The sequence below is a fragment of the Papio anubis genome, chromosome 16, assembly GCF_008728515.1.
Source record: "Papio anubis isolate 15944 chromosome 16, Panubis1.0, whole genome shotgun sequence".
NCBI lineage: Eukaryota > Metazoa > Chordata > Mammalia > Primates > Cercopithecidae > Papio > Papio anubis.
This window is the reverse complement of record NC_044991.1, coordinates 81,814,367-81,838,989: the sequence shown is the minus strand read 5'-3', so window position 1 is coordinate 81,838,989 and position 24,623 is coordinate 81,814,367. Positions and strand designations below refer to the sequence as shown.

General features: G+C 39.8%; 1 protein-coding gene across 1 annotated transcript in view; it reads right to left on the bottom strand.

Annotated features, from left to right (window-relative positions):
• DOK5 (docking protein 5) overlaps positions 1-24,623 on the bottom strand; it is a 170,945-nt gene that overhangs the window by 39,624 nt on the left and 106,698 nt on the right. The window contains exons 3-6 of the mRNA XM_003904593.3: positions 23,266-23,380; positions 23,057-23,176; positions 19,990-20,179; positions 1,175-1,310 (exon numbers count right to left, since the gene is read on the bottom strand). Coding sequence (XP_003904642.1) covers positions 1,175-1,310; positions 19,990-20,179; positions 23,057-23,176; positions 23,266-23,380 — 561 coding nt within the window. The remainder of the gene's footprint in view (positions 1-1,174; positions 1,311-19,989; positions 20,180-23,056; positions 23,177-23,265; positions 23,381-24,623) is intronic.

Below are 24,623 nucleotides of genomic sequence, written 5' to 3'. Positions count from 1 at the left end.
CTATGTATGTGTTTGCAGCCACAATGCATGATGTGCATTATTTAACTGTTGTGCATTCATTTATGATTTACGATTTCATGAATTTACTCTCCTTAAAGAAGAAACTCATGAACATAATTCTTTTTTTTTTTTTTTTTTTTTTTTGAGGCAGGGTCTCGCTCTGTCACTCAGGCTTAAGTGCAGTGGCACAAACTCGGCTCCCTGTAGCCTTTACCTCCTGGGCTCAAGTGATCCTCCTACCTCAGCCTCTTGAGTAGCCGGAACTACAGTCATGTACCATCATGGCTGGCTAATTTTTGTATTTTTATCAAGACAGGGTCTCCCCATGTTGTCCAGGCTGGTCTCAAACTTCTGGGATCAAGCGATCAGTCTGCCACAGCCTCTTAAAGCTCTGGGATTACAAGAGTCAGCCACCACACCTGGCCTCATGAACATAATTCTTTGTGTACTCCAAGTCCCTAGCACAATGTAAAGCAAAGAGTAAATGTTCTGAGGGCATGTTTATGTATGCTGTGTGTTTGGGCATCTTTATATACCAATGACTATAAGAGACGGCACATGCATGACTGTGGGTAGCAGTTCACCCACAGACAGGTTCTCTTTGACCCACCCGCAGTGTTGGAGTCTTACTAGAATTAATTTCCAACAGTTACCAACTGGCAGGTATTACACACAGACTCAAATCTTTGGCTTCCCTTGAAAAATCAAGTGATCTACCCACATGGATGTCACAATCTCATGTTCTCACGTCAACAGTTGTCTGGTCTTGGGCTTTTGACATTTCACTCCAGTTTCCCTCAGCCCTCTTCTTTCATTTACATTTTTCTCTCTGGCCTCTGTTGACATTTGAAATAACTTCTGATATAGCAAGACATATCTCCATAGGTAGATGATCCACATGGTTGTGTCTACAGATGTCTATACACGTGCAAATTAATTTTACACACCCTTGCGATTGAGTTGCAAAGTAGATAATGGGGATGCATGGTTAAGGGGTTACCAATGGCCTACATCAGGCATTCCGGAATGGCATTTAATCCAAGTGATACACTATTGAGAAGAGGAATCAATCATCTGCTCAAATAATGCTGACCATATTTTCCAGCACAAAAACGAGCCAATTGCTTTCTGCAGTGATAGGCACTGGGACACCAGGAAGAAATTCCAAACATACCATTGAGTTTTTCACGCTCTGTAGCAAGCGCTCGTGCTGCTCGGCTATGGCCAAGGCAGCAGAGTGGACTTTCTGATAGATGGCCTCCCCGTCTCGGGTCTGAAAGATAAACAGCCCTTCACCAGTCTCACACATCCTGTGAAAACAAAAACAAAATAGCTTCTGAAAATCCAGCGCCAAAAGTTCAATGCACTAAAATCCTGGAATACTCCACTAGGCTGTGCCCGTTTATTATTTCTTATGAGATCAAGATTCTTGTTCACATTTGCTAAACAAAGTTAACTAGAATCGAAACGTTCAAAGTATTCAATTAATTGTTATTAACAAGGGCAGGGGACCAAGGGACTCCAGGCTAACCTGTGCTGAATACTTTCTATCACAAAGTAAAAGAGAAATTTAATTTAAAAAGCTGTTTCTTTATTTTCAGTATAATAAATACTTCACCTTCCCTATCTTTCACCTTACCACCCTCAAAGAGAAATACCTGTGCAAGCACATTCCTTTGTACAGCCTGTGAATAGCTCCTCATCAGAAACTGCCAGTGCAGAGGGAGAGGAAGATTTTATATCTCTTAGCTTCTGTTCTCGCTTTCCCTACAGACCATGGCTTTAAGGATTTTTTTGAGACAGAGTCGCTCCTGTCGCCAAGGCCTGGATTGCAGTGGCCCGATCACCGGCTCACTGCAAGCTCCGCCTCCCAGTTCCGCCATTCTCCTGCCTCAGCCCCTCCCGAGTAGCTGGGACTACAGGCCATGCCTGCATGCAGGCTGGTTTTTGTGTCTTTTAGTAGGGCGGGGTTTCATCGTGTTAGCCAGGATGGTCTCGATCGCCTGACCTCGTGATCCGCCCGTCTCGGCCTCCCAAAGTGCTGGGATTACAGGCTTGAGCCACCGCGCCCGGCCAAGGATTCTTTCCTTCCTAAAATCCTAGATTAAATATTACTCCGGCTTTCATTCAACGGGATGGATCAAATGCAGTTAATTTTTTTTGCCATGAGTATGACTCTGCTGAATTAATATTTGGAACATTAGAGAAGTTCTTCACGGAAAGCTGTATGGTTTTGATAATTAACATCAAGCGTTAAGAAGAAGGGTATCTGTACCTCAGATGGTAAAGGTAAACAAAGAGAAATAAATTTCATTAATAAAGGAAGACTGGTACACACAATTAGGCAAGAAACAAATAAATGCTTTTTACTTAAATACATTTTAGTATATATGTGTGTATATATGCTATACATATATTTTAGTGTGTGTATATATATATAAAAAACTACACTAAAATATATTTAATTATTATAAATATTTTTAAAGAACTTGGACAAAATCATACACAGGGATATTAAAAGAAGCTCTGAATTTGATACATCCATATGCCAACAGTAAACTAAGAGGTTGTTTTGTTTGCTTGCTTGTTTTTAAAGGCCTGATTATTTTAAGACACAATGCCACTCCTTCCATTTCAGAATTTCTTGCTGAAAAACTGAACGGTAGCTTCAGTGCCTGAATTTTGCTCCCATCTAAAGAACTGTTTAACACAACATAGAAACTAAGCAAATTTTCAGCCTAAACCACTGTTATTTTCTTTTTAGTCTAGCCCAGTCTATGCAATTAATGCAATAAAACGAGGAAGATGTATCTAATGTTTTGCAGTTGGTCCAGTACCACAAATGACAGCTTTCTATATATAAGGCATGGCCTAAGTAATGGGCAAAACCCATTAAATTTGAATTAAATTTCATGAATTTTATGAATATGAGCCATGTATGAAGAAACAGAGGGAGTTTGGGTGCGGTGGCTCACACCTGTAATCCCAGCACTTTGGGAGGCCAAGGTAGGTGGATGATCTGAGGTCAGAAGTTCAAGACCAGCCTGGCCAACATGGTGAAACTCCATCTCTACTAAAAAATACAAAAATTAGCCAGGCATGGTGCAGGAGGCACCGGTAATCCCAGCTATTCCGGAGGCTGAGGCAGGGAGAATAGCTTGAACCTGGGAGGTGGAGGTTGCAGTGAGCCGAGATGCACTCCAGCCTGGGTGATAGACAGAGGCACCATCCCCCTTCACCCGCCACTAAAAGAAAAAAAAGAAGAAGAAGAAACAGAGGGAAAAAAATGATGGCTCTTTCAATAAGCTAATCTAAAGAACTAGCTCATGAGGTTGATCATGTGATTTTAATTATTAAGTCATTTTAATCCAAAGAAGATCTGAAACTGAAATTCAAGGCATTTTCAATAAAGTCTCATTTCTTCCCTGAAGACATCTCAAAATACTTAAACCTTTTCTGCTACATTGTCCTTATTTAAGCCATCATACAAATTTGACTCTATTGCTTGGCATCCAATTCTGTAAGGTTTTGTTTTTCATACATCTTTTTTCCATCAAACACGGAAATATTAATTTGTTAAGAGAAGGAAGTAATCCTAATCAGTTCTTTCAGAGGAAAAAGTGGCCACTGGTTTCCCCTCGGGCAGAGGTCACTGTATATTTATTTACTTCCTTAAATGCCAACCTTGGTTCCAGAAGTAATGAAAGTACCTGTTACTCAGAAACACTTGTAGTGTGACAGATTAATACCAAACCTTGCAGCTATGTTTCTCCAGCTTGGACAATCTAGTTGCTTTCAAAGTCTTTGTTAACTGCAACCCACCGTAGGAAATAAAGTTTAGATTTTTAGCCAGTATACCTATCAATCTATCAATCTATAACATGCTATTATTTTCTCTTCTATCTTATTTTTAATACTAGTGGTGGAATGCTTAATCTATATCATAACCCATTCATTTTACTCTTGGAAAATCACTCTTACCCAATGCCCACGTGTTTTTTGTTTGTTTGTTTGTTTGTTTGTTTGTTTAGGTGGAGTCTCGCTCTGTCGCCCAGGCTGTAATGCAGTGGTGCAATCTTGGCTCACTGCAACCTCCGCTTCCCAGGTTCAAGCAATTCTTCTGCCTCAGCCTCCTGAGTAGCTGGGATTACAGGCATGTGCCACCATGCCCAGCTAATTTTTGTGTTTTTAATAGAGATGGGGTTTCACCATTTTGGCCAGGCTGGTCTCCAACTCCTGAGCTCGTGATCTGCCCGCCTCTGCCTCCCAAAGTGCTGGGATTACAGGCGTGAGTCACCGCACCCGGCGGCCAATGCCCACTTTTAAGAAATGTAATAAATCTACAACCTTCCTTTAATGACATTTAAATCTCTAAAATAATATTGTTATCAAAAACAAATGAAACCAAAACAACTATAGTACCAAACATTCTTCTTTAATGTACATAGACTTCCCTCTCCTCCGCCTGAAGATCTGGAACACACACACACACACACACACACACACACACCCCACTCACCTCTAACAGAAAAGAACAGGAGACACAACCTCAAATTCCATTAGAGTTCAGGCAGAGAACATGAATGCTCAAACCCACTATGACCAAGGGTACAGGGAGCACAGCTAGCCGAGAGCACAGGTCCCGTCTAAGCATAGGAGCCAGAAGTCAGCCCTAGTCAGGTGTCTACGTGGGGGAATGGGGAAATACGCGTCCAAGGTACTCATAGTTTCTGATTGTTTAAGAGAAGCAAGACTTCTTGACTTTTACGTGAAGACACCTGAATTTTATATGTCAGCAACTTGTTTCATTTTCTTTCTAAGTTGTGAGAGTCAAAAGGCCTTAATCAACCAGATCTGGCCAAGAAATCACCACTGCGCAATAAAGACACAAAATGCATTAAGAGCTCTAAATAGAACAGAAATGAGGTCTTTGGTGTAAATTGTTAGGGCTTTTGCTCCTATCGCTCAAAGGCATGTGTCCTTCATTGGATAACCTGACCCACGAAGATGCTAATGACCACAAACTGACCTTCAGATGCTCTTCCATCGGGTCTCTGCTATACTCTACCCACAAGTCCTTTTATCGTATCCACCCCTCCTACTTGATGTGTTTGGAACTGTTTCATAAGCAGCTTTACAACACTTTAAAATGTTACTACATGCCTCCATCAAAACCACATGATGGGCTAACTCCCCAGGGCAGTGAGAAGAAAACAAACAAACCAAAAAAAGGAAGTGAAAAGAAAGGTACATCAAACAGGCTAATGGTCTTACATAACCTCATACAGCCATGTCTGCTTCTCGTCTCCAGAGAAAATTCAACACAGAACAAAGATGTTCTAATGGGTTTACCCTTTAGCAGAATAGCAAAGCCACCTGCTTTGACTTCTGATGCTCCCGATTCCTCCTTTCTCTTTATCCATTGATTTTTACCCTGGATGCTCTTCCTGTATCCAAAGTAGTCCCAAGTGACCCGACACTCCTTACATTAACGGAAACCAGTGGATTGGAAACCCAGAGAAGGTTAAAAAATAAGTTTAAGTTAGGTCTTTCTAATTTCCTCTGTGAAGATAAGCATTCAAATATAATAATATTGCTGCCATACAGATGCAGGTATAGTTTTGAGTTTCCCAATAATTGCCTAAATGAAATGCCTGTCACTCCAAATCATGGATTATTCCATTATTCAAAAGTCCAGAGGGAACCAATAGCTCAGAAAATGTTGGGAACCATTCATTCTTCCACATACCAAATACATGTCAAGGCAACATAATAGAATGCAGGAGTTTGACCAGGGTTCACCTGGCTGACCTGGCATCTCACCAGCTTTGTGACCTACCGCCAGCTATCTAACCTGTCTAAATCTGCATTTTCATATGTAAACAAACGTAATGCTAAGAACTCCCACCTGGACTTACTGCAAGTATTAAATAGAATATGTAGAGTACACAATTATATCTTCGACTAAAGAGAGCTTCTATTACTCTACCAGAATGTGAACTCCCTGTAGACAGGGATTTTATTGTGATATATTCACAGCTTTTCCACTAATGCCTAGAGCATGGCTGGGTTTACATTTGGTGCTCAATAAACAACTGTAGAATGAATTGTGAAGCAGAAGGCAGTGCTAGGAAAGGCATAGCTGGGAACCTGACCTAGGCTTCCTTGAGCAACTTTTACTGACACTGAGAATTCATTGAGTTACCCTGGGGAGGGGAGTGGTTTGAGAAAGAAGGCAGGAAAAGCAGTCTTGACAGACAGAACTGCACATATAAAGCTTTTAGGTGGGACACAGGTAAGTGAAGCCAACACGTTGGGGAGATGGTGGGAAGAGGGGCAGCCTGTGGGGCTGAGCCTAGTGGACAGAGCACAAGTGTGCATGTCCTGGGACTGTGGTCCTGGGTACTGTGAAGATTCAAGACCCAGACACTATGGTTCATACACACTGAGTGCCCAACTTCAGAAACTCTGTTCTCTCCTTTTGCCCAAAACATTGCACATTAACATATCTTATTAGAAAAATACTAATGGGGCTGAAATTATGAAAACTAAAATAAATTATCTCATGGTAGACAGAATGAATAAGTAAACATTTGAAATCAGTAAGCCAACTAGTTTCATATTTTCTTGCTTCCAAGATGTATGCTGTGCACATGGCTCTCTCTCTCTCTCTCTGTATCTCTCTGTGTGTGTGTGTGTGTGTGTGTGTGTGTGTGTGTGTTTAGAATATATGGACATTGCCAAAAGCAGAACACATTTTGACCTCAACGTGTGTGTGTGTGTGTGTGTGTGTGTGTGTCTATATATATATATATATATAGAGAGAGAGAGAGAGAGAGAGAGAGACAGAGTCTTGCTCTGTTGCCCAGACTGGAACGCAGTGGCACCATCTCGGCACACTGCAACCTTTCTGCCTTCTGGGTTCAAGAAATTCTCTGCCTCAGCCTCCTAAGTAGCTGGGATTACAGGTGCCTGCCACCACGCCTGGGTAATTTTTATATTTTTAGTCGAGACAGAGTTCCACCATCTTGGCCAGGCTGGTCTCGAACTTACCTTGGGTGATCCACCCTCCTCAGCCTCCCAAAGTGCTGGAATTACAGGCATGAGCCACCACGCCCAGCCAACATGTACATTTAAGGTAGGCTTTTCTTTTTCTCCACCCCTGCCAAGGCAGCTATTAAATCAATGTTGTATTTTACATTTACAATTACGTTATAATTGAAAGAATAAGGTACTCGTTACACCTACCAGAGACAAAGCATAACAGCCGTTGTGAAGGATGTAAACATAAGCTTTTTCTTTGAGGAGCTGAGAACTAATTTGTAGAGACAAGATCTACATATGCAAAACGTTTGAGAATAATATCATGGTTGCATGAGCCATACTGATGCAGTAATTAAAAAAGGAAATGTACAGTTGAGAAGAGGGGTGGGTGTCAGCGTTGGGAAAATGAAAATCTGGTATTCAAAAACCTGAGAAAAACAGATCTGAAGCACCTGACAGAGAGGGATATAAAATTAAAAGGGAAAAAAAAGCACAATGTTTACTTTTGTCTGTGAAAGTGAGGCAAACTGAAAATACAGTTTGAAGCCGGGTGCAGTGGCTCACGCCCGTAATCCCAGCACTTTGGGAGGTCAAGGCGGGTGGATCACGAGGTCAGGAGATTGAGACCATCCTGGCTAACATGGTGAAACCCCGTCTCTACTAAAAATGCCAAAAAAAAAAAAAAAAAAAAAATAGCCGGGTGTGGTGGCGGGCACCTGTAGTCCCAGCTACTCAGGAGGCTAAGGAAGGAGAATGGCGTGAACTCAGGAATGCGGAGTTTGCAGTGAGCCGAGATCACGCCACTGCACTCATGTCTGGGCAAGAGAGCAAGACTTCGCCTCAAAAAAAAAAAAAAAAATACAGGTTGAACAAGTGGAGTACAATCCCCTCCCTCCATCCCTGGGGCTATAGCAAGGCCAACAACATTATGACAAGAAAACACACTTGCACAGACATGAGATGAAGAAGCAAGAGGCTTAGCCATGTAGGCTCTAAGAGCTTCATTTTGAGGAATAAATTCGGGAGGAATTTCGAAGGAGCTTGTAATATGGACTTGATCTCAGCTCTACTAAAGTCAGCAACACTGACATCGTCCAATCATGCTTTGCTATTAGGGCTGTCCTGGGCGTTGTAGGATATTGAGCAGCATCCCTGGCCTCTACTCACTAGATGCCAGTGGTACTCCACAGTTTGACAACCAAAAGTGTCTCCAGATATTGACAAATATCCCCAGTTGAAAATCATTGACATAGACTAAAATGAGGACAAGGGACAACCCAAGTAATGAGTAGGTGGTAAGAGGTTTTTTTTATACAGGGCAGCGTCTGAGTTTAGGGAATTGTTGCTTCAGTACAGACTGAGATGACATGGACATTCTGCGGTTGACTATCTTTGTTGTCTTTCCTGTTCCAATCACTGACATTGCTGCCTGGTTGATCTCAGCTTAAGACAAAGCAGCAGTCTATTCTCCTAGTGCCCCGTGTGTGTGCTCACTGGAGATAAGGGCAATCTGGCCCACTTGCTGCTGCAATAGTTTTCCTAGCCCTTTCTATGACTGGTCGGGTGAGAAATGGGAATTGATGTAAGATATTACATCATGTATCACTTGCCACTCAGGCTTCTGAGCATGGGACAGTTGTCGACATCCATCATTCATATACAACTTTGGTTGTCAAATCTTTGTGCCAGTATGTGATTTGTTTTTAATCAACTTGCTTCATTTTCCTTAAATGAATAAATTTTTGTAAGTTGGAATCATCACATCAATATCAAATCAGTATCCCCTGTTGTAAGTTGAAAGCAGACTTAAAAACTACATTAAAAGGCTGGGCATGGTGGCTCACACCTGTAATTCCAGCACTCTGGGAGGCCGAGGCGGGTGGATCACAAGGTCAGGAGTTCAAGACTGCCTGGCCAAGATGGTGAAACCCTGTCTCTACTAAAAATACAAAAATTAGCCAGGCGTGGCGGCATGTGCCTATAATCCTAGCTACTTGGGAGGCTGAGGCAAGGAATTGCTTGAACCCAGGAGGTGGAGGTTGCAGTGAGCCGAGATCACGCCACTGCACTCCAGCCTAGGCAATAGAGCAAGACTCCATCTCAAAAAAAAAAATACATAAATAAATGAAAAATTGTTATAAAACTCTGCTACATCCTCTTGCTGTCAAAGATCTGAGCTAGAAGTTTGCTCACTTCTTAGTAACACAAGTATATTAGAAAGTTTTACAGATGTATGTCAGGCATGCAGCATCCAACTAAATGGTTTCTCCATTATTCAACCAAAAGGATCAAAAACTAAACAGAAAAGAAAATGACCTCATCACTGTGAGACTCACATTTATTTAACATCACCTGTACTGCCCAAATTCATGCCACATTTTTGGAAACACAGGTCTAGTTCCTAGAGCCCTGCTCCAGGTGATGTGGAGCAACGTCTGGAAGATAAGAGGGTCTCAATCCCAGCTCCCTCCCATGATGCAATCGCAACCCTGGACGAGTTCCTTGACTTCTCAAAGTCTCCATGACTTCATATTTCAAATGTGAATAACAAGGTCTCCCAAACCACACAGGATGGTGAGAGATTGCGTTTTGTATTTAGCAAAGGATCTGGCATCAAATAAGCATTGAATTAGAATCTGTTGTTGTTGCTATCTTAACCCTTTAAAATGTCAAAGCCAAAGAGAACAGGACTCTCTGGAAAAACCTCATGAGAGAGGCACAACCACAAACTTGCCTTGAAGGAAATGGGGGCGGCTTGCAACCCAGAACAACAGTGGGGAAGCAATAATGACGAAGATGTATGGGAATGGAATGTGTGTGGCTGGGAGAAAGAGTGATGTGGAGGCTCATGGGTGGCTGAAAACAGAATAAAATAAACCTCTTCTTTGAGAATGAAAATATGAATTCAGAAATAGGAATCGCCCTCTAAGAAAAGGATCAGCTTTAACTAAAGAAACCTAGGATGCAAAAATTGGGTGTTTTGTTTCTCCAGCTCCAGTGAAGTACAGTGTCTGTGCTGGAGGATTAGCACACCTTATGAGATATAAAGCTTATTAGCTGGAGTGCAGGGTGAAGAGAAAGACCCCAGTGCAGACTGTGCAGGGCCACACTGTGGCCCTCCTCCTGCCATTTCATCGTCACTAGCACAGTTTTCCTAACAGCCAGAGTCCCCTCAAATGTGCACAGAGACCTTCGCTATCACTTTCAGATGTAAATTTTAATACTTACTGTCTGGACTTGAAGGTTTGTGGAAAAACAAACAAACAAAAGAATAAATTAACTACTATCTGTAGTCATAGAACAAAGCTAGTATAACAGACAGTGGTTGTTTATTAATTGTGTCTGTTCTTTATCACTTATGATATGCATAAAGTCAAAGGAAATCACTTTGTTCCATTTTGCTTTATGATGTGATCTAACTCCTTGTGTGAAGAAAGCATTTTCACACATTCTTCCTGCAGTAGCAGTTATAAAAAATGGGTTGGAATTAGCAGTGCTTTTAACAGTTCTAAACTCAAACACAATGTGTAGCTTTACTAATCCCTGACAGGATGAAATGGCGGCTTAGTAAGTGGGGTAAACTGCTGAATGAGCCTTGAAGTTAGCCTTTCCAAAACTGACCTCTGGAAAATCCTCAGCCCCAGTGCCCACTCTGCACCCTTTCTCTGCAGTCTTAGCTGCTCCTGGAGGGTGCCTAGCACTTCCTTTTCCCTCTTAGTCCACATCCAATCTGTCAGTAAATCCTTCTGGCTTTAGCTTAAAAACCTATCATTATCCAACACTTAAGACCATATTCACTGTTACCCACATGCCCACAGCCATTCTTGTCCCTCACATGAGTACTACAATACCCTGTAACTGGTTTTAGCCTGAGAAAGTCTTAAAGAAAAAAAAAGATTAGGTCACTTCTTTGCTTAACACCTCTAGCATAGAGAAGAATTTAACCTTGTCTAAAAATAGATCTTTGCTAGGATCTCCTGCAAGGTAAAGTTTGCCTGCCTGGAAACTTAGCTAGACATATAGGAACAATATGACTCAAGATAAGGGCTTCAGGTCATGTGGTGTCAGTCAGCCTGGAGACTGAGATCCACCACGTGAGCCACCAATCAATCACACGTACATAACGGAGCCCAGTAAAATCTTTGTGAGTGGTGGCTCAGGGGCGTCTAGGTGGACAATGCTCCATGTGTAATGTCACATGTTGGTAGGAAGAAAGCAGCATGCCTAGATTGCACAGGGAGAAGATAACAGAAGCTCCACACTTGGTACTTCTCTGGACTCCCTCCCATGTGCTTCTTTGCTTACTTGATTTCACTCTATATGCCCTACTGTGATAAACCATAACTCTGTTTAATAGCTTTTGGTGAGTTCTGGGAGTCATTTTAGTGACTTACTAAATCTTAGGGTAGTTTTAGAAACCCGTGAACTTGCAGTTGGTGTCAGAAGTGAGAGCCATCTTGGGGACTTGCTCAAACTCTGTAGTTGTCCAACTCTGCACAGCCCCTGATGGCTCCCCATCAGACTAAGACTAAATGCCAAATTCCTTACAACCACCTTCAAGCTCCACATGGGCTGACCCTGCTGCATCTCCACCTGTGTCATGTGGCTTCCCATCCATTGATTCTGCTCAGACACACTAACCTCCTGGTTCTTCTTTGAATACTTCCTCTTCAGCATCTTCTTCCATCTTCCTTCTGGAAGAAATGCTCTTCCCCCAGATTCCTACATGGCTCACACTCTCACCTCTTAACATTACTTACTCAGTAAAGCCAGTCCTGCTCACTCTCTTTAAAACTGCACCCATTCTTTGGCACTGTCTATTGTCCTTCCCAACTTTATTTTTCAATCTGACATCTATTTTACCTTTTAAAATGTTTGCCTTTGTCTATATCTCTCTCCTCTATTGAGTAAGTTGTATGTTGTTTTCACTGCTATATCTGCAGTGCTTAAAACCACACCAGGCATTAGGGTGCACTAGGTGAATATTGCATGAAGGAAGGAATGATTCATTTTTACTAGTCATTTCTAGAATTCCAAAATACCATCTCAGATAAAGTAATCACAAATGCCAGTGGGCCATCACCTACATTAAAGATAGCCACAGACAAGGTATGTTGCTGAGTGCCTAATTTTGCCTCAAAGGTCAGAAAACAGTCATCCTTTCTTTCAAGAATTGCACATGCTATTTAATAAAATCACGGAAGCTCAGAGGTGGATAGGATCTAGCTAAGCCTCTTACAATGGTGGCCTTGTCTTGCTTGTCCTCATACCTCTCACTTAGCACAGTGTGTGGTAGATAGTAGACATGCAATAATGGAACATCCATTAAGATGATTATTAAAGAGGTTACTCTGTGGAGTAGAAAATGCTTCCTTCTGATTTCATACATGCCTCTACTATTGGAATATTTATCATATGTGCATTATCTTTGTAATTAAAATTATTTTTGAGGAAAATGCTAATGAATAACAAGTGGCCATTTAAATGACACAATGTTTGTTCCCTTTTTCTTATAAAAGAAGAGGATTTTACTTCTCCAGAGCAAACTTGTGTTAGATCCAGCACATTTGTATTTTAATCGTTATACTCAACATAGTTGGGGGAGTTGAGTATACTGGATTGCTTACCTGCTTCAAATTCTTCAATAAGGATAAGTGTATGCTCTGTAAAACATTCAGAAGTGGGAGATTACTAAGAAGCTACTAAGAAGATAAATTGGGAACATGTAGCTTTCAAATATTCAAATAGACATATATTTCAGATATTCAAAGAGATAAATAGAAAATATTCATAAGCTATCAAAATAATTGTCATTTTTACATGTAAACTCACCAATTAAAGGAGAAAACAATTTTTTTCTTGAATAAAAAATTATTTCCCCAATTAGGCTGGTTTTAGGGTGAAATATGCAAGAAACTAATTATTTTCTAAAGCTGTTCAGATGCCTTTATATCCAAATAAATAAAAATCTATTTCATAAACCACTTGTGAACTCCATTTAAGGAAAAGTATTTGTATTTGCAATTTGGATTTTCACATATTTTTGGCATACCTAAAAGTTTCTCTTAAAACCATGTCAAAAGCACAAGAGAGACTCTCTCTGGCTCGTGAAGAAAGGCACTCATGTGCAGTAATTATTTAGTACGTTCTGCCAAATGTCACCTGAGCTTCTCTAGCTCCTGCAGGTGCAAAGCCCAGGGTATTAATTTAAATCAGTCAGGAGGTAAGGCGAAGTCTGACATTGAAGCATGCTAACTCAGCAGCGAGCTATACAGTTAACAGAGAAAGGCACTGGACACCTGCCACCCTTCTCTACACAATCACATTGCAAGAATGGTTCCCAGGGGGGTGATGCTGCAGTTAGAACTTCATGTCAATTGGATCTTCCCTGAGAACTTCATGTCAATTGCATCTTCCCATAAAAAAATGAGTGCCCCTGACAGTCTGATGTGCCTCAGTGAGGTTTCAGGGCTTTGAAGTGGAAAGAAACAAACAAAAGACTAAGAAAACTTCAAACAAAATAAGTAATATATCCCTTAGCCCCCAAGATAAACTAATTATTCTCTGTCTCCAAGGGTCATTAATTGTGCAATTCATCTTATTAAAAATGTTATATTCCAATTTTGAATTTCCTCAAAAAATAGAGACTGTGGTCAGATTTTCTGATACCAGGAGAAGGAGAAAAACATGTGCAGAAGACACTAATGACCTGTGATCCGCAGAGTGCCACCCCGGAAAGATGAACAATCCTGGCTGTATGTGCCTACACTCCAAACTAAGAGAACATATAGGGGGTTCCAAAAAGTCAACTCAAACTAAGGACATTTATACCCCAGTGCACAGCTCAGGAGGAATATTTACATCACCAGCATCTTTGCAAGTCTGTGGCTTATTGACAGATGCCTTACTCATAGTGAGGCTGCTTCAGTGGGAAAGGATAATATGCTCACAACATCATCCAAAATGGATTTAGCAAGCTTTGGTTATGTAAGCATGCTTGCTCTTCCTCACCTCTGCAGAAGTTAACTAAGAACTAGGCTAACCTCCAGTAGAAGGTGAGCCTTCTTAGAAATCTATAGAGTTTGGAAGTAAAAGATCTGAGCATGAGTCCTGAATTTATCAGCCTTGTGTCTTTGGACCTCTTGCCATTGCCCAAGTTTCATTTTAAGATGGAAATAACTGTATCCCCTAGTTTCTATGATAATGAGTAGTTTAAATGGGGTAATGAGCCTCTTAGCACAGAGGCTTTCTTATAGTAAGGGCTCAATAAATGGCAGTGATGATTTTCAATGGCTCATACACCTGCTAGAGTAGGGTTTCTCAACCACATGATTAGACCTGATAATCCTCTGTTGTCGAGGACTGTTCTGCGCAGTGTAGGATGTTTAGCAGCATCTCTGGCCCCTTTATGCACTAGATGCCAGTAACATCCCCTGCCTAGGTTGTCACAATCAAAAATGTCTCCAAACATTATCAAATGTCCCCTGGGAGCAAAATCACCTCTGGCTAAGAACCACTGCCCTGGAAATCAGCACCATTGAGAGTGCAAATGTTAATTACAGTCAAACAGCCTCTTGACCTAATTTGTTTTGAGCAATTATTAAATGTTATATTGTACATATTTTGTTAGTTTTTAAAAACCTCACCTCTACTCCTCCTCTGATGGCAACAGTACCCTCTTCATGCCTTCAGAGAACCACCCTCATTGTGTTTCTACCCTGTGAGCTTTGTGTAAAGTGCAGTGCTTGACACATAGTATATATAATGACAGCAGAGAGTAGTAACATATCTCTCTTCTACTGAGATAGTGTGGGGAGATCTCAAAGCTCCTGAAAGTCACCATATGGAGCTAGAATGAAACTATTTTAGAAGAAACAGAACTGTCAAATAAAACCTGGGAATATCATTTGGACACTGAGCTAAGCCAAGCTTGAAGCCATCTTTACTCCTCAGACTTTGAGTTTATGGAAGTCAATGAGTTTCTTTTCTGTACCAGTTTGGGTTGATACAGCTGCCTACCACATCCAGGCACTATTCCAGGTGTCTTTACATGTGCCTTTATTTAATCTTCATAGCAATCCTGTGAGACAAGTAATATATGTGTTCCCAATTTACAGGTTGCAATGAAATAAAGCTCTTTAAGTGACATATCCACGTTCCCACAGCTAGTATGTGATAGAACTGTAATTTTACTTCATTTCCTCCAACTTCCAGTTCAGTCTATTACACATGTCCCACTGTCAGCTTTGGTGGGGTGAAACGGGGCCACTGAGCAGGAGTAACACTCAGTTCTAGTTCTAAGAGAGGTTGAATATGAGCAGAACTTTGTCCAAGAAAGATTTCCTGTGTTCTAGAGGATATTGTTAAGTTTTTGCAGATGCATGTGGGATATGTGAAAACTATATGCTTAGACAGACAACTTCTGCTCACTTCTTGATGTGAGAGATGGGGAAAATTACATTGGTTAATATAAAACTGCCTTGTTTCAACACATCCAAAAATAGCCAAGGAAAAAATTATCTTCACTAATAAAGCAAGGCAGACATGAAACTTTCATGCTTGGTGGAACACGAATGATCTTATTATCCTGAGCATCTTGATGGTAACTATAAAAATTTATCTTTATTTGAGTTTCAGGCAAAATATAAAATAGTAATTTTACCTTGCATTTAACACTAGCCTGCAAGCCCATGTTCTGCTCCAAAAGTAATCATAATAGAATACCAAAGATACTATTTAGGAGAAGCCCAGCATCCTTCCAGGTCATCTACATGCATTTCTGCCTTTACCTACAACAAATCTGCAAGAAAGTTATTACTCCAATAAATTTACAAGGAAAGTTAAGAACTTTGTCCAAGGTTAGCAGCTAGCAAAAAGTAGAGATTACCCAGGGTTTCTCTAAATTCTGAATGAGTACTTCGTATACTACACCATGCTGTTTGAAAAGTAAGATCCGAAGCATACAACTCCCACACTTTCCTTTCTGACCATTCAATCTCAAGTTTGCACCAGGCCTGCAAAACGTGGCCAATGCATAAGAATAATGCTATTCAAAATCAATAAATATTCTATGTCCCCACAATATTGGAGATATAACATTGAGTGGCCTGGGTTGTGAATATTATAATCATCTAACCAATGGAGTTCTTGGATTAAATAAGCAAATGGATGGACTATAAAGGGGTCGTCAAAGTCATGGAATAAAACACTTGTATCTTCCAAGTCAGCATGTTGGTAAACACCATTGAAATAGTTCTGGAATTTATGTCACCAATATATCTTTTCATCCGCCATTGTTTCACTTGAGCTGGTTCAATATCCCCCACATCCATACCTATCTCCTCTATCCTACTGTCCACACAATGTGGTCAAAGTGACCTTTATATACTTTTTTTTTTTTTTTTTGAGGTGGAGTCTCGCTCTGTCGCCCAGGCTGGAGTGCAGTGGTGCGATCTTGGCTCACTGCAAGCTCCGCCTCCCAGGTTCACGCCATTCTCCTGCCTCAGCCTCCCGAGTAGCTGGGACTACAGGCACCCGCCACCACGCCCGGCTAACTTTTTATACTTTTAGTAGAGACGGGGTTTCGAGCCAGGATGGTCTCGATCTCCTGACCTCGTGATCCTCCTGCCTCGGCCTCCCAAAGTGCTGGGATTACAGGTGTGAGCCACCGCGTCCGGCCCTTTATATTAACACAATTACATCACATACTCACACAACCCATATACACACATCTCATACACACACAGAGACTCAAACATACCAGCCTCCAAGTCTCTATGGTTTCCTACTGCACTTAGGAGAAATATCAACATCTTTTAAGTAATCACCTAAGTCCTTAGCAGTTCTATTGGATTTCAATATGAATAAACTAAACATTTGCAGGATATGTACAGTGTTCATCCTATACCTGGAAAATTAATAAGATAATGTTTTTAAGTTTAAAATAGACATGAGATACTAATAAAATTTACTAAGGTTTTGGTATTCAAACACTGCCATAAAAAGCTATACACTTTTTCTACTACTATTAGAAATGGCAAATAAAAAATGATTTTAAAATATTAATAACTGAATAAGTACTGTCCAAAACAGATCCAAAGAGTCTTGATCGATGCAGAATTCTCTTACACATCAATATGAAATATGAATGGAGGTGTTTTGAGATATATAGTCATAGAAAAGTCTATTTATATTATAAAACAATTTCAATACTTAGATTTCACTGGCTATAGTTAATGCATACATAATTTCTGAGACCTAAAGGAAAAAATACACCAACCTTACCAAAAAAATTATTAATTTTCTATAGGGATTTTCTTTTGTTGTTGTTTTTTTCTTTTTTTGAGACAAGGTGTCACTCTGTCGCCCAAGGCTGAACTGTAGTGGCACGATCATAGCTCACTGCAGCCTCGACCTCCGAGGCTCAAGTGATCCTCCCACCTCAGTGTCTGGAGCAGCTGAGACCACAGATGTGTGGCACTATATGCCTGGCTAATTTTTTTTTCATTTAATTAGCTTTTATTTTTTTCTACAATATGTCCAGTAATGAATAAGTATTCTTATTTTCCTTTTTTTTAACTTTTGTTTTAAGTTTATGGTACATGTGCAGAATGTACAGGTTTGTTACATAGGTAAATTTGTGTCATGGTGACTTATCGTACAGATTATTTCATCACGCAGGTATTAAGCTCAGTATCCATTACTTATTTTTCCTGATCCTCTCCCTTCCCCATCCTCCACCCTCAGATAGGCCCCAGTATGTGTTGTTCCCTTCTATGTATCCATGTGTTCTCATGATTTAACTCCCACTTATAAGTGAAAACATGCAGTATTTGGTTTTCTGTTCCTATACTGGTTTGCTAAGGAATTAGGCCTCCAGCTCCATCCTTGTCCTGGCAAAGGACACGATTCATTCCTTTTATGGCTGCATAGTGTTCTATGGTATATATGTACTACCTTTTCTTTATCCAGCCTATCATTGATGAGCATTTGGGTTGATTCCATGTCTTTGTTATTGTGAATAGTGCTGTGATGAACATACATGTGCGATTGTTTTTATAACAACAATTTTGGAGAGATGGGGTCTCCCTATGTTGCCCAGCCTGGTCTGAAACTCCTGGGCTCAAGCAATGCTCCTGTGTTGGCCTCCCGAAGTGCTTGGATTACAGGCATAAGCCACCGGCCTGGACTGGGATTTTCTTATAAGAAGAATAAATAAGTAATTCTCACAAAACAAAAACATTGCTCTAAACATTGAAGGTTTACTTTTTTTGATAACTTTTATAGTCTTTGAAAGATTCACCAACTTGTTTCTAGGTACTTAAAAATAAAAGAGACCAGAAAAGAGCTGTATGAAAAGTATAAAGTAAAAAACTTTCCAGACAGTTGTAAGAACATCAAATTGATCATATTTCTAAAATGCAAATTTTAAATAATTGGGCTTTGATTATGTAAAATGTAATTTCTTTTTTTTTTTTTTTTGAGATGGAGTCTCACTCTGTCACCCAGCCTGGAGTACAGTGGCGCGATCTCGGCTCACTACAAGCTCTGTCTCCCGGGTTCACACCATTCTCATGCCTCAGCTTCCTGAGTAGCTGAGACTACAGGTAAAACATAAATTTTAAATAATTGGGCTTTGTTCATTAAAATGGAATGAACAGATTAGTTAGAGGGGACCACTACTGTTACCCATTCACATGGATTGGGGTGTTTAGAACTTCTGTGTTTACTTTCCTTATATCAAGAGTCATATTCCTATCAGGAATAACTGCTTTTACAAGCAATTGTTATTTAACCTCACAAGTTGATGGTTTTCAATTTCAGTGTAATGTCAGGCCATATACAGAAGAACTTATACTTCTTAAAATTTAGGCATTTAAAATTCTAAAATAGAAAATTTATCTGGCTGGGAGTGGTGGCTCATGCCTGTAATCCCAGCACTTTGGGAGGCCAACGCGCAAGGTCAGGAGATCGAGACCATCCTGGCTAACACAGTGAAAAACCCCATCTCTAGTAAAAATACAAAAAATTAGCCGGGCGTGGTGGCAGGCGCCTGTAGTCCCAGCTACTCAGGAGGCCGAGGCAGGAGAATGGCGTGAACCCGGGAGGCGGAGCTTGCAGTGAGCCAAGATCGCACCACTGCACTCCAGCCTGGGCAACAGAGCAAGACTCCATGTCACAAAACAAAACAAAACAAAACAAACAAACAAACAAAAACAAAAAAAAATCTGCAGTGTTTCCAAATGAATCCTAAATTCTGAGGGAAAAGTTAAGGACAAGGAAAATAGGATTCTGACTAGAGGAGTCTTTTTGTAGGTAGCAACCAACCCATATATTATTGGCACTATTTCATCTCTCCCAGATCAACCCTAAGAGGAAAAAGAGAAAACCCAGAAAATGCTTAGTAGGTATCACAAAGAGCAAGTTTGAGCATGAATCTCTTCCAGTATTCATGGGAATCCTTACACTGTAAGCCAAATAGATGGAACTCAATAAATTGCAGCTGGTAAAAACTCCATGGTCCCTCATATTAATAATCTACCACGGTTAGCTCAGATGAGGAAACATAAGTGAAATAATAATATGAAAGTTTCTCAAAATCAAGAAGCTGGCCTCTGTTCAGCTTGACCCAGGAAATGGCACCTTGTTAACATTTTTACCTGGATCAACTTCAGTTTGTGGTATGGAAACAAACTGTGTAATGAAAATTTGTATCATGCATGTGAAACATTAGAATCTTCCACAGGGGAGAAAAGCCATGTTGAATACATAAATATTTTACAAGACCCCTCATATTATGTAATTGCAACTCTATGAATTTCCTCAAGTGACTTCAGCTGGGTCTCATATGTAAACCTACCGCCTCATATGATGTGAGCCTGGTAAAAATGAACACACACACACACACAAAACAGAAAAATCGTCATTAAAAGTCATTAAACTCACCTCCCTGCCTCAAAAGTGAACCACGTAGTATCACGTCCATACCGCCGCAGGGCACTTAGCGGCCAAGAGATGAGTTTGACTCTGGGATTCTGGACGTCCCAAAGACAGATATACTCATATGTAATCTGCAAGGCACATTCGCCATGTACATCTAAGTTAGGAGATGGCATCAAATACACATTGAATCTCTCTGGGAGAAAAACAAAAGGTTAGTCTAAAATCCCCAGGAATAAAACATCAAAGACATTGTAGGAACATAGAGGCATTTAAAAACAATTCAAGTTCACATTCTAGATTTTGGTTGCATATTCAGAAAGATAAACCTTTCCCATTAATTAACAGTCCCAGAAAATAATTTCTTACATGCAGATCCTATTAAATAATATAATAATGATACAGCCTGACTGTCAGCATACACTAAGCACTATTTACATGAGCAAAGATCATTTTTAGAATTTTTAAATTTGCATAATAAAAATGTGTATGCCAATAAAAGTCTAAAGCAATAAAACCATTAAAAGCAATTTTTTTTTCCTGCCAAGAACACATTAACCAGATCCACACTTTTGTGCTCACAAAACATGCAGGTACAAAACAACTATGTCATGGTTTAATGTTATTAAAGTTATATTGATCAACTTGTAATTTCTATAACTAAATGAATAAACTGTATCTCAAATCATTTAAACAAAACTCCACAGTAATACTATACACTTCACTGGCCAATAATTTGGGAAAATGCCAATGCATATATTTGAACTAGTTTTAACAAAGAACTTTCTTTAGCAAAATACTGGAAAGAAATGTTCATTGCATATTTGGATGATTACTAAAATGCAACCAAAATTATTCTACATAAGCTTGGCTGATTACTGCAACCTAATTCTCATCCCTGCAGTTACAGTCACCATATTTCTGTTACATTTCTGGAAACTTCATTAAGAAGTTTTTGAGTCAAAGTCTTTCAGTGAAATATGAACAAAAATATTACTATAGCAAATATATTTCCAACTATGCATCATTATGATAGATTGCCTACATATGACATTGTGGCATTAACACTTTTATATTAGTGGTATTTTAAATACATTGTTTTATAATAAGATAGTCATTTGAATTTTCATAGATTTTAGTTGAATTTAGTAAATAGTAATGCCGATATTGTGTTCATGAAATGTGTTCCATTATCTACTATTCAAAAATTTTAAATTATTTCATGCTCCCAATAAGCAAATATTCATTGATTTCTAGTAATTATTTGAAAAAAATGTATTCTAATTGAGTGCATTTCCCCCTTGAAACTTCCAAGTAAGAAAGACTATCTACATTAAGTAAAAGGTAAGAGAGATCATTATCAATCTATTTGCTTAGAAGTTCTCTAAGTCCTACCTCACTCAAGAATAACAACAGGGGAGAGGTAGAAAAAAATAATAAAATTTTAAAAAGAATAACAGCAATAGTGGTAGAGTAACCATTTTATTTACAATCACTTGACATCATACTAACTAACATTGTAAAGGGCCTGAGAGGACTTAGTTGAATTTATAATAATCCCTGATACTTGTAGACCAGAGCTATGATTTCCATTTAACAGAAGAGGAAACGGAGGCACAGAAACCTGCTGTGGGAAAGGTATCCCCTAGGCACCAGCAATTTTTAAATTCAGACTGTAGTGCAGTCAGGATACTGCTTCCCAAATACAAATTTGTGAAAAGTGCTGATCTGAGCACTCTAGGTGAAAAAATGAATCATAATCAAAACCTGCCAGGTTTTCCTTATGCTTGGCTCCTATGTATCCTCTCTGCCTGGAGCATCCTGATTTAGTGAACCCGAGAAGGAGGAGCCTGGGGATTGGTTGTGTAATCCCATCAATGACTCAACTTCTCTGTAACTCAATTTTCCAACCTACAAAGAGGCTCCTCTGAATTACCCAGCGCTTCTAGGTCTCGGTCAATAACACTTCCATGGAGATGGGTTATGGTAGATACGTTGCATCCAAAACAGTCACAGATCGTAAATGTGTCATGAAGACAGAGTTCCAACTGGGAGGGACAGCATTTTTTTTACTGACATTGGAGTGTGCACCTACAGAAAGAGTCAGTACAATTCCATCTCTGCCATGTCCGTAATCAAACCAGATGACCCACAGACCTTTCCATGGTGACATGCCCTCATAGATCAAGTCAACCAGCTAAAGCAGAGCTCTGTGATCTGATCTACCCTGTCCCCAGGCTCAGCTGTTAGGAGACAAAGAAATGATTCCTCACATTCAGGTTTGTTCTGTAAATCAACATTGATTTTTGCTGAAGTGTTCATGAATATTTTGGTCATTATTATTTTAAATTATTTATTCCCAGATTGAGTGCTGAGCTCAGAGTTGGCTCAAGTGTTTCAACAAAATATATATTTTTTTAATTACAGATTTTAGATGGGTTTAAATGTGGTGAAATATTCATAAAGTTTCAATTATATTGAAAGCATTGCAAAGCTGTTGATAACAATTTAAGTGAAAAAGGCAAGACCAAAAAATGCCCATGACATTTTAAAATCTGTACACTGTAAATATAGGCCCAACGGTATTGTCTAGAATCAAACACTAGTGAGCTAATGGAACTGAAGGAAGGTCTTTACTTCCTCTAAATTTTAGTTTCCTCATGTGCAAAATGAATTATACCTATACCATAAGGCTGCTATGAAGTGTATTTATGCCTATACCATAGGGCTGTATGTAATTATACCTATATCATAGGGTTGCTATGAAACGTATAATAAATAATCTGAGATGAGTAAAGCATCTTCCAACAAACTGGCACATAGCAGGTTCCCCAGAATTTCTAATTGATATTATTAATGTGGATACATTCATGTTACGAATTGGAAAAAGAAAATAAGAAAAAGATACACTGAAATGTTAACACATGTTGTGGATTAGATAAAAGGTTATTTTATTTATTTCTTTATACATTTTTATACCCCAAAAACTTTACATAATGAAGATGTCTTATATTTTATTATATGGAGACAGAAGCAGTTTTGAAAAAGAGAGGAGAGAATTTTCTTTACATACCACTCTGTTCTCTCTCAACCCCAGTGGCCAGTAAGTCGGGCTCTCCAAGGCTGATGTCATTGATCCGTGTTCCTACACACTCCATCTGGAGTACTTTGCACCACTCATCGGCTTCAAGATCTGTGGAAATGTCCAAAAGATTAAACTGTGTGCCCAGCATCCATTCAGAATCTAAAAGCAAAAGCCCCCCTGCCCTGCCTGAGACAAACCTGATTCGCAAGCAAAAGTCTTGGAGGTATCGTCATTGAAGTAAATCCCTATGGCATGTTTCTTGGTGCTCTTTGGCAATCGAGCTACGTTCTTCACATTGTTGAGTTCTGTAACCTGAAAATGAACAATTAAAAGTTTGACACACTCCCTGAATGAATGTCTCCAGTGTACAACACCAAAAGTGAGGCCCAGAAATCAGTACGGCACAGCACAGCTGAGCACAATCTGTTGAAAAAGTGTCTACTATCTGAAAGTTAAGATGTATTTAAGTGAATTTAGTGTTATCTGTAGCACACAGCAAGAATGGTTAACAAATTATCTTTCCTTATGAAATTTTCTGAAACGTATTAAGTGGAACAGGCTTAAAACTTTATAGAGGAAGAACATTTTGGTTTTTCTTTTTTCTTTAGTTTTTTAAATCCTCCCAAAGACTCCCACTTGATCAACAGTTCTTATGTCTGTTTTGGTCTCTGTGGACAGACAGCCTTCTTTCTCAGCCAACTGCAAAAGCCTCCAAATATTCCATCCCTTCCGAGTACTCCCCACGTTAAGTGTCTTAAACACATCAACCCAAGGAAGGGAAGGGAAGGAAGAGTGTTCCAATTCATAACTAGATTATTTTACTCTTGACCAGTCAGAGGTTGAGTGTCAACAGTCTCAAAAATGACCCTTGACTTGAGGTCCAAATTATAGAAAGTACATAATGAATTTGGTTTTCCAAATATTTTCCCTCTGTCTCTGACTTACTCCTAGCTCCTCAATGGTTATGGGGCCTCTGTTTTACGCTCTGAGAACACTACCCAGTGGCACCTTCTTCCTAGCAGGGAAGAAAGCCATCTCCACTAGACATTCTCTCTCTCCTTCCTCTATCTTATAATCCCTCGGCTCCTTTAACACTTTTGTAAACCCCTCCCTTTCCACAAAGTGTCTTGGCTCATTGTGTTTCCACAGTGGTCATCCCTTATCCAGTTACATCCGCATCCTCGGCTGCATTGGAGGTTTGGAATATTTGGGTCATGCCTGAGAGAAGGCTTACGTGGCTTCAGGGTAAGTATTTACAAGATCAATAGCTTTTCGCACTTAGAAGTTTAACCTCTCTTTCATATATCTCTTTTGTGCTGTTACACAAAAGCATCCGCTTTCCATCAATCTTTGCTTGCAATGATGTTGTGCCGTTTCTCCCGTCTATTACTCTAAATTCAATAAGTGCTTAGCTCAAGAAGCAGGTGGGAAGAGAAATAAATACCCTCCATGCACAACACTAATCTGATTATTTCATTTCTCTGCTTCTTCATCTCCATCAGCCCTTTTCATAGTATAAATGCAAATTTCTTAGCATGAAATGTCATACCCCTGC